This window comes from Acomys minous (genome assembly GCF_964271855.1).
Source record: "Acomys minous genome assembly, chromosome: 15".
Lineage (NCBI taxonomy): Eukaryota > Metazoa > Chordata > Mammalia > Rodentia > Muridae > Acomys > Acomys minous.
In genome coordinates, this window is record NC_140497.1 from 50,891,401 (window position 1) to 50,904,568 (window position 13,168).

Consider the following 13,168-nt stretch of genomic DNA (forward strand, 5'->3'; position numbering starts at 1 on the left):
TTACTGGATCTGCCAAGCATCTTCCTGGGGTTTAGAAGGAGCTATGCTCCTTCTCCACACACGGGAAAGTCTTGCTTGATCAGGCTAGACATCAAGACAACAGTGTTTTCCTTTCCAAATAGTTGTCATCTGGGGTCTTCATGACCATATGACACAACTATGTTTGTCTCAAGAGGAAAACTGGGCGGTGATGGCACACCAGACCTTAGTGTTGGTTGTGATGCTGTAATGCTCCACTGAGCAGCTTGTTAGACTCCTGTTCCTTAGTATGGGTATTGGACTAGTGTTGGGTTAGAAATTAGAATTGTCTCCTTTGTTATAATTTGGAGCTGAATGTCTAGTTAATCCTAGTGAATGAGCATGTTTTCTAGCAACTAGTCTCTAACAACCATGGTTAACATATTATGTATTTTGCAGAGTTGTAGAGGCAGCCCACTCTTAGCTAAATTCTACTTTATGTGGCTTATTATCCCTTAAGCATTGGTAAATCCTTAACATCATCAATTTTAATCTTCTACATCACAGCTTAGAAGTGGAGTGCTACCCAACACATGAGATTCCATTTACCACTTGTGGGAAATAATCTCCAAATAGATCTCACTCCTAAGGTTTAAATACAAAGCACAGAAATTCTAGAGATACTAGAGGAACTAAGATTCTGAGTTTGGAGTCCCGCCATTTTCTAATGCACCAAAGCACTATGCAGTGGACTACAATGGTGTTTCTATACACAGCTCCCGTTCTGCTCCCAATGCTCTTCATGCAGCAAGGCACAGGGAACAGTTATTCAGAGGCCAACATCTGGGTCCAGGTAGTTGTAAGGAAATCAAGACATCACAGAATATCACAACTAGCCACTCCTTCCCACCCAGCCCCTGGTAGAGACCATCACACGGGCTCCAGTGGCTCCAGCAGCTCATCTGCTCACTCCATCCCAGGCAGTGGCCCCTGACTCACCATATCGAAGCTTCCAGGCTGGACTGTGGGCCCCAAGCAGACACCTGTAGAGCTCTGACTAGCAATTCCTCAGCTTCAGAACTGAGCCTGGAGATCAGAAGAGCCGCCCCTTTTCTGACTGGGGTTCCTCCTGACTGGGGTTCTGACTTGGTAGCCTGTGCTGAGAGACAAGATTACCTTCCTTAGAATTAGAGTATGCTGAAGGAACACAATACAGAGTTTCCTTGGGCTGCTTTCATCCCCAGCCACAGACTTCTTCTACATCTACAGGGATTGCATTTCAGTAGCATTGCCCTTGACCTCCAGTAGCTCACCTTTCTTTCTTCCTTCACTCAGTAGGTGTTGGGTTCCTGGAGAAAACCAAGAAAATTCACATAAGATACTGAAGATTAAAAATGTAGGTTTTATTTTCTGGGGCAAAAAGAGATGGTCAGCTTGGGATCAGAATCTCATCTCTGAAGGGATAATGGATTGTATATTTAAAGGGTGAAAACCACAAGGTGAGGTGGGCTTCTGTGGGTGGTAGGATCATCCAATCAAATTTAACATTATAGTTAGGTAAGACAGTATCTGTTGGAGATTTGGCCTGATCCAGGGCACTTGACCTCAAGACTCTTAATTAATCCACTAAACCCTGGTGCCAAGATTCACAGGTGGAAGGGTGCCTACAATATTAACAATGAAGGATAGATTTTTAGGAAACAAAATGGTTGTTCTGTGGTTTCACACTCAGGTCAGGGAAATTTCATGTACGTTTAACTTGGTAGGCAGGTACTGACAACCAGGAAAGCTAGCTGCATCTTCTTTCTGTCCAGTCTCTGTGTTGTCTGTCCAGCAATGTGTTGTCTGTCCAATCTCTGTGGATTGATCATTACTTGCTATGCCAAGACATTCATGTCTAAGCTAATAGGAGGCCTTCTCTGGCCAGATGAAATATTATAAGTTTTGTTTGTAGTCATGGTTTTTCATTCCCTGTAGATAAGGATAACTACTTTCCAAGTCAAAACTGTTGCAGACTTCTATTCCAATGTCAACAAATCCTTATAGCATATTGGTTGATCTACTTCCTCAGAGGAGGTACTTAGCCTGATGAGACTGATGTGTCGGAGCATGATGGGATGTGTGGGAATTCCACTTCTCTGAGGAGAAGGAGAAGAGGTGAAGAGGGCAGGGGATGGGAGAGTGGGATTTGGAAGTGAGGAGGGAGGGGGCTACAATAAGGATGTAAAATGAACAAATTAATTAATTAATGAAAAAAACAGGAAGATGAAACTCGCAAGCAAATGCATGCAACTAGGAAAGATCATCATGACAGTGGTAACTCAGACTCCAAAAGACAAACCTGGCATCCACTCTCTGACAAATCCATATTAAGTAACAGACAATCAAACTACAATCAAAACCCAGTGATGCTAAGTAAAGAGAAGTGCTTTAGGTGGGATGATAAGGCTCTTCCTGGGAGATGGAAATGAAATAGAGTTTTTTAGTAGACAGGCGGAGAAGTGCAGAGTGGGGACGGAAACAGGATGAACTGTGTATGGAAGGAAAGGCCGAGGGAGAGACTACAATAAAAAAGTGATAGAATAGCTGGGCATTTAGGTAGCAATGTGGAATTCCAGTACAGGTGAATATTCCTGAAATCTATCAAGGAGCCCCTAACAAAGTAATCTAGTAATGAATGATATGGACCCTGAAGAAGCTATCTTCTGTAACCTGGCTAGGCTCCCAGTGTTAGGATTGGGTCACTAACCCAGCCATAAACCTTCCATAAAAAACCTGACCTGCCTGCAAGACATGTTGGGGTAGTGGGTCACAGAGTTTGAGGGTGTGACAAACCAATGACTGGCCTAACTTGGGGCCTGAGCCATGAGTGACTATCCATGCCTGACACTTCCTGGATGGCCAGGAACCTGAGGTTGGATGCCTCAGATTTCTAGAGCTGAACCTTGTAAGACTGACATTTAACAAAAGGTCAATGAAATGTTTCCTAATGACATTCTGCTATATTAATAAATGCTGCCTAGCCCAATAGTCAGAGAGTCTTCCTCTAGCAGCTGATGAGAACAGATACAGACACCAACAACCACACATTAGGGGGATTGTGGGGAGCCAGGGTAAAGAAGAGGAGAAAGTACTACTGGGGTCAGAGGGATCAAGGACACCATGAGAACACAGGCCACTGAATCAACTCAGGATGTTCTTGGGGCCCACACAGACTGAAGCAACAATCAAGGAACCTGCACAGGTCTGCTCTAGGCCATCTGCTCACATGCTGTGCTTGTTTGCCTTGGGATTTTTGTGGAAGTCCCATGAGCCGAGGTGGGGTTGCCTCAGCCTTTCTTGACTGCTCACAGAACTCTTTTCCTCCCACTGTGTTTCCTTGTCCGGTCTTGACATGAGGGCCTATGTACAGTCTTACTGCATCTGGTTATGCCTTGTTCTGTTCTTTTCTGCTCTTTTCTGAAATGGAGAAGAAATGGACATTGGGAGAAGGGATATGGGAGGACATGAGAGGACGGAGGACAGGCCTCAGGCAGGACGTATTCTGTGAGAGAAGAATAAAAAAGTAATTATACACTATGGTGTGTGTGTGTGTGTGTGTGTGTGTGTGTGTGTGTGTGTGTGTGTGTACCCAGTGAGGTAAAGAATAGATCATCAAGTCCCTGGAAGGGAAGTTACAGGCAGTTGTGAGCCACATGACATGGGTCCTGGGAACGGAAGTCTGGGCCTCTGGAAGAGCATCAAGTGCTTCTAACCACTAAGCCATCTCTCCAGCCCGAGGTTTCTAACCAAATATTGCTGTACTGCTGAAGGATGATCCCCATCACCACTATTCTACTAGTTTCTAAACTATTCGTAAAGCGTAAAAGACAAACCTGAAAGTAGAATTCAATGTTCCACTTTCCAATCTGTCTTTCTACCACACATCAAAAACAATCATGTTACAAGCATCACCCCAGAGCTGTGGCTGCAGAGCCTAATTATGCACAGGGAATCAATAATCAGGGAAGATCAAAGGCCAAGAGCTTCTGCTTAGATCACCACATGGACAGACCCACAGTCTGGTTCACAGTCCATCCCAGTAACAGCAGCTATGACAGCTCAACTGGCATGCTCCCAATGACCTGGGGACAGTGGTGCTCACACTCAACATGACTGGTTGTCTCCCTACAGTTCCCTACAGCAGCACCAGAGGAGAATCCTGGAAGGACCCGCAGTCTACCCTACACTACTTCTTCTGCCTGCTAGGCCTTGAAAGAGTTTCTCATATACTAGGGCCCCCAGCTGGGACTCAGGATAGCAGCAGCTCCTCCAGCTAGGTGAGTAGAGACAGCACAGGCCTTCCTAGCCCTTCCCTTTGACCCTAGGGACAGACAGGGCCCTATTCTGGAAAATTTTATTTTAGTAGAAATTCTTCCAGTCTACCAGAACACTTCCTGTTCCTCTTCCAAGGCACTGGGCCCTTGAGTGCCCACTCCATTTCATACTCTTACGTGCAGAAGGGACATATCTTGGCTTCACAGCTGGGAAGTCCTGCTGCAAAACTTAAGTCAAAATTCAGCATAACAATAATAAAGCAAAAACAAAAAACAAAAAAAACAAAAGGCCATGGCATTGAATACAAGGAGGAGTATGTGAGAGTAAGAAAAAATAATTGGGAAATGATCTGATTATATTTTCAAAAATTATAACATTAATCTCTGCACTAGGCAGCAGAGGCAGGATTAGGTGTTCAAAGCAATTTGCAATTCCAGAGTGTGAAGCAAGCCTGGGACATAGAAGACATTGCCCTAAACATAAATAAATTAAATATATCAGTAGTACTTGAGAAAAATGGAATAAACTGGCTTTATCGCTCCATGTGCTCTCAGGACCAGCAATCTGCCAAGAGCCACCCTGTTAAGGGAGCTCACTAGGCACATGGGCTGCCTAGGAGGTGATCTGGTATTTGCAAGGCCTGTACTGTGATGCAACCCCAGAACTGCTTCTAGCCTCTGACATGCTGTCAGAAGCCACTGATTTGGTGAAATTCAGTAGGCATGAGAGATCTCTGGAGGTAATCCGGGATTTGTAAGGTATGTATCATGAAGTACTCCAGAATTGCTTCCAACCTCTGACTACCCTGTCAATTGTGTTTGTTGCATCTCTCTGAAATCTGGCATTGGAGTCCAGCATGCTTTTAATCCCAGCACCCAGGGACGCAGAGGCAGGTTGATCACTGTGAGTCTAAGGCCAGCCTGGTCTACAAAACGAGTCCAGGACAGGCAAGTTTACACAGAGAAACTCTGTCTCAAAAAACAAACAAACAAACAAACAAACCAACCAAAAAAAAAAAAACATCTGGCATTGGTGTGAATTGTTACTTTCTGGTTATTGACCAGCTCTGATTGAGCAAACTTCCTACAGGATCTTGTTGGAGATGTCTGTATGTTATTCAGATGAATTAATTTCTGATTATGGAATTCCTGATTTGACTCAAATAGTTTTAAAAGTTAAATTGTTTCAGATCTCCTAAAACAATCTTAGAGAGTTTATAACTGCAATGCATACCTTTGTGGACCTCCAGATTCCTCACTAGGGAGAGCCTTGTAGCAGATTTGTGGCTTCAGATAAGCCTCTACTCCAAAAGGCACCAGGAATCCTGGTATTTCACCATAAATATATGCAAGTTGGCTTAAACTTCCCATGACCCTAAGTTGGAATGAAACTACTTAGAGATGTCTGAATTTACTGTTTCTTAGAATGAAAGACAGATAAAAATTCTTGTCCTGAACTCATTAGGAAGTAAGAGATAGCTGGATAATGTATAGTTAGGTCAGTCTTATTGATGAGTCATATATTCTTGTAAATTTCGGACCCTATTAACCTTAGACCCTGTCAACCTTCGACATTCTGAACTCACTATGAACTTATATAACGGTCACCTGTTTCGGACTGCGAGGTCTTCAATGGGTACCTGTGGAGAGGGCAGACAAGTGAGGGGACAGGAGACACAAAGAAATGAGGGCAAGTCTGGATTCTGATCAAACCCAGTTTATTGAAAATTTTCACAAAGCTTATATAGGCACAGAGGCATGGGTATTTGCATAAGCAAGGGTTGCTATGGATACCTAACTCTGGAATGCTCCAGCAGGTACCTACCTTTACAGCTGCTATAATTGCAGGAGAGAAATTCCAGAGAGAGAAAGGGAAGTTGTGAAAGATCTGGTTAGTCAGGAAAGAGTTCCCAGAACTGCTGCTCGTAAGGGAACTGGCCTTTAATCTGATCTTACCAGTAGTCTTACTGGAAAAGCTAGTTTATAGCCAGGAAGGAGTAGCTCGGGGGTCTTAGAATGACCTTCCCCACAATAAACCACAACAGGTGTCTAACTGCCGAACCACGACAGGGTCAGCTGGTTTCTGGTAAATGGCAGACTGCTGGAGAAATAGGAACCGAGGCTCTGACTAGATGGAAGAACATTGGCCATATAGCCTGTCCCCTACAGGCACCAACAATAAATGGCGTTAAAATTGGGAAACTTAACTTTGTTGAAGTTAAGATGCTTGACTTCATCCACCTTTTCTCTTAAATCTATGTGTTGAGATTGGGAAACCTGGCTTCAGTTGAAGTCGAGATGCCTAATTCCATCCACCTTTTCCTGTGAGTGTATGTGTATGTGAGTGGTGTGTTTTCTATCTCTCTCTTATTTCTTATTTCCCTGTAGTTTTGCAAATAATTTAGCAGACCCAGGGCTCTTTTACCTGAGCCTAAGTTTACTTTAGCTTACTGGAGATCTCTACAAGGAGGCCTGTCCACAGATCAAGGAGCCGGCATTTACAACCCCATGCAGTTTCTGGCAGAAGCTGCTTTTTAAAAATATTTATTTATTTATTTATTTATTTATTTATTTATTTATTTATTCTTGTTACATCTCAATGGTTCTCCCATCCGTTGTATCCTCCCATTCTTCCCTCCCTCCCATTTTCCCCTTATTCCCCTCCCCTATGACTGTTCCTGAGGGGGATTACCTCCCCCTGTATATGTTCATAGGGTATCAAGTCTCTTCTTGGTAACCTGCTGTCCTTCCTCTGAGTGCCACCAGGTCTTGTACAGCCTAAGCCATAGGAAAATTTTGGTCAGTTTAAGGTCTCCTCCTTGGCCGCAGTACAGCCAGTCCCTATAGAAGAAACCCTGGGCTCCCTTTTCTCTTTCTTCTTTCAGTCCTGATCATCAAGCCTGATTATCAGCTCTGGCCACCCAAGAGATAAAGTGAGCTGGTGGAAGGGCATCTGCATCCAGCCCCAGAGACCACACCCTGGACCTCTTCAGAGCAGCAGCCAGGCATTAACAGCAATCCACATAAGAGCACTCCAAGGATTATTCCCCCTTTTCTCTCAGGCTGTACATTTTCAGCCAGAAAAAAATAACATCCTACTAGTTATGGCCACATCAGATTGTCCAGATCTTCTGTTTTGGTTGACTTTAATGTAGTTTTACTAATTTGGTTTCTAGAAGTTTCTAGAAATAAGTTCAGTTCTTTAATCAGATTCTTGTTGGCCTGGTCTGTGGTCCCAAGACATAGAGAGTCAGGACATTTATTGATCATCTACAATTGATTACCTGAATACTCATTGGTAATCCCAAGCGCTGCCAAAGCAGAAAAGCTCTCACCAGTTTCAAAGTTGGCCAGTGAATCCACTTTTTACATAGGCCCCTCCTCATTTGTAATTCACCAATAAAAGCCAGGAAGGGCCAAGGACAATCATTCATTAGTCTCTTTACTTGTACTGAACAGTCAAGGCCCAATCTGGAAGGAGCTACAGGACTGTCTTCCTAGCACATGGCAGTAGAAGCAGGATAAGGTGTTCAAAGCAATTTCCAATTAAGGGGTGTGAAGGAAACGTGGGCTATAGAAGTCATTGACCTAAGCAAAATAAATACATCAATAGTAATTGAGAAAATGAAGTAAAATTAGTAATGGCCAGGGAACACTGGAACGTAACAAAGAGATTAGAGCAGTGATGTTTTTAAAGAAAACGAAACTTTAAAAGAGATACCAATAATGGACTTTTTAAAAATGTAAAGATACTTGAAAAAACCCTTAGTTAAATTGACTTAGAAAAGAGTAGGCCTCTCCTCAAGAGATGGAAAGCTTTTAGTAAGACACCAACAGGCCTTGCCCCTAGGCAAACGATAGCTGCTGAGATCTGGAACCTGTCACACACAGCTGCAGCCGGGAGTGGCCTGTGGCTCGAATATCTGAGACGACTTAACTGTGTCACCCAGGATTGTACATATCTGCACAGCAGAGTTTCCTAATTGGAAACTGATATTCACTGGCTCAAGCTAACTTCCCCAAACTGCTCACCCACCAGTCTGCTCTGTCTTCATTCACATGCCACTAATTAATACGTTTGGAAATTAGAAAATGGCTCACCCTGCTTAACTCAGGCCCTTCTTCATAATGGTGACTCTGCAGCTGACTAAACTGCAGTCTCGGATCTAGCTACTGCCTTCCCTGGTGCCCTGCCATGCACACAATAGACTATTTCTCCTATACTGGTTTGAAAGCAAAGGCCATGCTCCACACACAAATTCTCTTCCTGTTAAGTCAATAGGCAGTTGACTTTGTAATACAAATAGTTAATTATCAAACCCTGTGACTATAAAACATTTTAAGTGAAGGATGTAATTTTAATCAAGAGGACAGAAAGCTAATAGCCCTGCACAGGTACAGACTAAAATTAAGGACACCTGAAGCAACATAAGAGAGAGAGCCTTAGAAGCATTTGTCTATAAGGCTGGAGGGACAGCTGTTCAACAATTAATATGCCTTTCTGGGCTGAACCTAGGACATTAATGAAGAGAAATTTGTGTAAGAACAACAATCATGAGAGGGGAAAACAATTTAGTTGTAATCTGCATAAATTAATGAAATAATTTAAAAGACAAAAAAAAGTATAATAGTCATCCAACTCCAGTTCAATGAGGAGCAATCTAGAACAGATGTTGCATTCTGCATATGCTGGGTCAGGCCGCAGGTTACATATTAAACAATTTATATAGGGACAGGAGATTATAAGTGTAGCCACTTAGGTAGATGGGAGCTTTATCCAGCCAAGGTATTAACAAAACAAGGGGACACTCTCACATGCTGGTGGGAGTACAAATTTGAACAACCACTTTGGAAATCAATTTGGTGGTTTCTCAGAAAATTGGCCTGTATTGTCCTTGGCTGGTGCCATAGATTGAGCGGGACCCCTGGGCCCAAATCTGCCTATCATAATTTTCTTCTTGTAGGTTTCTAGGATCCTCTGGATCCTTCAACTTTGCCATTCTCCCATGCTTCTCTCATCTAGAGTCCCAATAGGATGTCCTCCCCTCTGTCCCAGTTTCCTGGTTAGTGAAGACTTTCATGGGACATGCCCCTTGGGCTAGTATGTAGATATAAGTGAGTATATACCATTTGACTTTTTCTGCTTCTGGGTTAACTCACTCATTATGATCATTTCTAGTTCAATCTATTTGCCCACAAATTTTGGGAATTCCTTGTTTTTAATACTCCTATGAGCATATACAGGGGGAGAAAGTCCCCCTCAGTCACAGTCATAGGGGAGGGGAGTAAGAGGAAAATGGGAGGGAGGGAGGAATGGGAGGACACAAGGGAGGGGATAACCATTGAGATGTAATATGAATAAATTAATAAAATAAAATTTAAAAAAATTGGGAAAGGTTCTGTTTCAAGAACCAGCTGTACCACACTGGGGCATATATCCAAAACATGTTCTACCATAATACAAGGACATTTGATATACTATGATCATAGCAGCTTTATTTGTAATAGCCAGAAGTGGGAACAACCTAGATGTCCCTCAACTGATGAATGGATGAAGAAAATGTGGTGTATTTACAGAATAGAATATTACTCAGCTATTCAAAACAATAACATCATGATTTATAGGCAAATAAACAGAACTAGAAAACATCATCTTGAGTGAGTAACCCAGATCCAGAAAGACAAACATAGTATGTCCTCACTTATGAGTAGATTTTAGTCACGATGTATAGGATATCCATGTTACAATCAACATACCCAAAGAAGCTAAGGAACAAGTAGGGCTCAAAGGAGGAGGCTTAAATCTCTCTGAGAAGGGAAAATAAAATAGACATTGGGGGTGGATAGATGGAGGCATCCCCATGGAAGGACTAAGAAGGTGAACAAGAGTGACCAAGTATGGAGAGGATGGCTGGAAAGAGAAGTGGAATTAGTTTGGGGCGGGGTAGGTCTGGCACAATTTAGGACAACGGAAACTCCCAGGAATCTATGAGGGTGACTCTGGCTGAGACTCCTAGCAATGGGGGCTACAGATCCTGAACTGGCCATTTCCTGTAAGCACACAAGAAATGAAATGGGATTGGAATACCAATCCACCCACAAAGCCTTCAGCTTACAATTTGCCCTGTCTACAGAATGTACAGAGACAGGAGCCTAGCTCAACCCAACAACTGATAGAAACAGATGGAACAGACCAGCAGCCAAACATTGGGTGGAGCTTGAAGAATTCTGTGGAAGAACCAGGGGAGGAACTGTAGGAGCCAGGAGGGCTAAGAAAACTGACAGAATCAACCAGCCTGGGCCCACTGGGGCTCACAGAGACTGAACAACCATGGGGCGTACTTAGGCCGCCACAGTTGAGTAACATAGGCTTAATGTGGGACACCTAATAGCTGGAGCAGGGGCTCTGTCTGTCTCTGATGCCTGCCTATGAATCCCTTCCAGTAACTGGACTGCCTTGTCTAGCCTCAATAGGAGATGTGCCTTGTCTTACTGCAGCTTGATATGTCAAGGCTGGCTGACATCCTTAGAGGCATCCTCTTTCCTGAAGAGTAAGTAAGGGAGGAGGAAGGGATGGGGGTCGATGAGGAGGAATGACTAAGAGGAGAGGGAGGGGAAAGTGTATGAAAGTTAATTAATCAAAGAAAACCTTAACCGACTGCTTCAATAACGGGCACACTTCAACATCATTACATAAAAGCACATACAAACTAATAATGGAGAGAGGACACTTACAAACAGAACTTAAAACATGGAGTCCTTAACTCTATCATAGAAGCAGAGTGTCAACTCAGAGGGAGAAATTGGGACTACATAGTAGACGTTACAGGGAAACAGGCATCTGTATAAAATAAACTAGACTCTGAAAACAATATAGTCTAACTTACAGATAAAACATAGGAATAAAACTTTTAAACAAACAAAAAGACTATTTCTTAAGCACACGAGTGTCCTGAAGCAGCAGATTGTTACTCAGTGACAGATTCTAGAGGGGAATGTGCCATGGGGTGAGAAAGACTGGAAAAGTAGAAGGAAGAAAAGATAAGAGCTGGTGTGGGGAGGTCTTGCGCAAGACAGGTCTCATGTCAAACAAGCTGATTAAAAAGAATGACATCTGGTATACTACTTCCAGGCAAAAATGGAAGGCAATGGGGCACTTCTGTGAAGACAGAAGAAAAAAATATCATACAATGTAATAAACACAGAAAGGAGTTAATTACACATGCTGCATAAGGACAAAACAGGGGATCTTAAGAAAACTACTGACGTAGGCCACAGTGGCCTTGAGTGTGATTGATAGTAACAGCCCCACATCGTAAGAATTCAGGGTCTCAGGAACAGAGACAGCCCCGCCCCGATGCCCGCCCCCTGATTCGGAAGGCCCTTAAATCAGACAAGGACAAACTCTCCCAACATATTTTTAGTTTTTCAGAAGGAGCTCTCTATTTCTTTATACCTCAGGGCCTTAGTGAAAGCTGCCAAGGCCTGGGCTGCAGGCTGTTACTGGATCTACCAAGCATCTTCCTGAGTTTGAGAAGGAGCTATGAGCCCGGCAGTGGTGGCTCACGCCTTTAATCCCAGCAATTGGGAGGCAGAGACAGGCGGGTCTCTGTGAGTTCGGGCGGGGCCAGACTCTACAAAGGGAGTCTAGGACAGCCAAGGCTACACAGAGAAACCCTGTTTCGAGAGAAAAAAAGAAAAAATAAAAAGGGAGAAAGAGCTATGTTCTTCTCCACATATGAAGGCCTCAGGGAAAGACTTGCTTGACCTGGTCCTTTCCAAATAGTTGTCAACTAGGATCTTCTTGACCATATGGCACAACTATGCTCTTCTCGAAGGGAAACTGGACTTTTATGGCACACCAGGCCTTAGGATTGGTTGTGACCCTGTAATTATGCACTGAGCAGCTTGTTAGACATCTGCTCTTTAATACAGGGATTGGACTAGTGGTGGGTTGTAAAGCGTTTGGCTCCTTTGTTACAATTTGGAGCCAAATGTATAGATGATCCTAGTGAATGATCCATTTTTTTTAAGCACCTAATCTCTAACGACCTTGGTTAACATATTTTGTGGTGTTGTAGAGGCCGTCCTCCCTTACATAAATTCCACTTTATGTGACTTACTATCCCATAAACACTGGTAAGTCGTTTCTGTCGTCAATTCTAATCTTCTACATTGCAGCTTAGTACTGGAGTGCTACGGAACACATGAGATTCCATTTACTACTTCCACGAAATTAACTCCAAATGGATCGCACTCCTAGAGGTTAAGTTGTTAGTGCAGAAAGTCGAATGACACTAGAGAAACTACAACGCCCTGAGTTTGGTACCCTGGCATCTTCTGATGCACAGAAAGCACTGTGATGCTGACTACAAGGTGTTTCTACATACAGGCCCTGTTCCCGATGCTCTGCACAGATACAAAGCACAGAGCTAAGTTATGCCGAGGCCACCACGTGGGCCCAGGGAGTTGTAGGGAGCACAAAAGACCTCACAGGACACCACGATAGCCACTACTTCCGACCCAAAGGCAGGTAAGGCCCGTATCATGGGCTCCAGAGGCTCAGCCGCCCTCTCCTCCCCAGACAGCGGCCCCTTGCTCACCATATCCAGACTTCCAAGATGCCCTGTGGACTCCTCACAGCTCCCGCAGAGATCTGACTAGCCTTTCCTCAGCTTGGGAACTGAGCCAAGAGACCGGAAGAGCCCGCCTCCCTTTCTGACTGGCAGTCCTCCCGCGCGTTCTGATTGGCTAGTAAGCGCTGACAGAAAAAAAGTCCCTCCCTTAGTGTTAAAGTCTGCAGAAGGAATACTGTGTTTCCTGAAACTTTTTTCAGCCAAAGGCACTGACGTTGGAGATTTGCATTTTAGTAGCCCTGGGCCTAACTTCCAATA

General features: G+C 43.7%; 1 protein-coding gene across 2 annotated transcripts in view; it reads right to left on the bottom strand.

The window, feature by feature from the left end:
• The window catches only part of LOC311583998 (uncharacterized protein), a 37,184-nt gene extending 24,221 nt beyond the window's left edge, over positions 1 to 12,963 (bottom strand). The window contains exons 1-3 of one of the 2 annotated variants that reach the window (XM_084758008.1): positions 12,878 to 12,963; positions 1,272 to 1,307; positions 958 to 1,117 (exon numbers count right to left, since the gene is read on the bottom strand). In XM_084758008.1, the coding sequence (XP_084614134.1) occupies positions 958 to 960 (3 nt within the window). In that variant the 5' untranslated portion in view covers positions 961 to 1,117; positions 1,272 to 1,307; positions 12,878 to 12,963. The remainder of the gene's footprint in view (positions 1 to 957; positions 1,118 to 1,271; positions 1,308 to 12,877) is intronic. The other variant, XM_084758009.1, reaches the window with a different exon arrangement.
• Between the last annotated feature and the right edge of the window lie 205 nt (positions 12,964 to 13,168).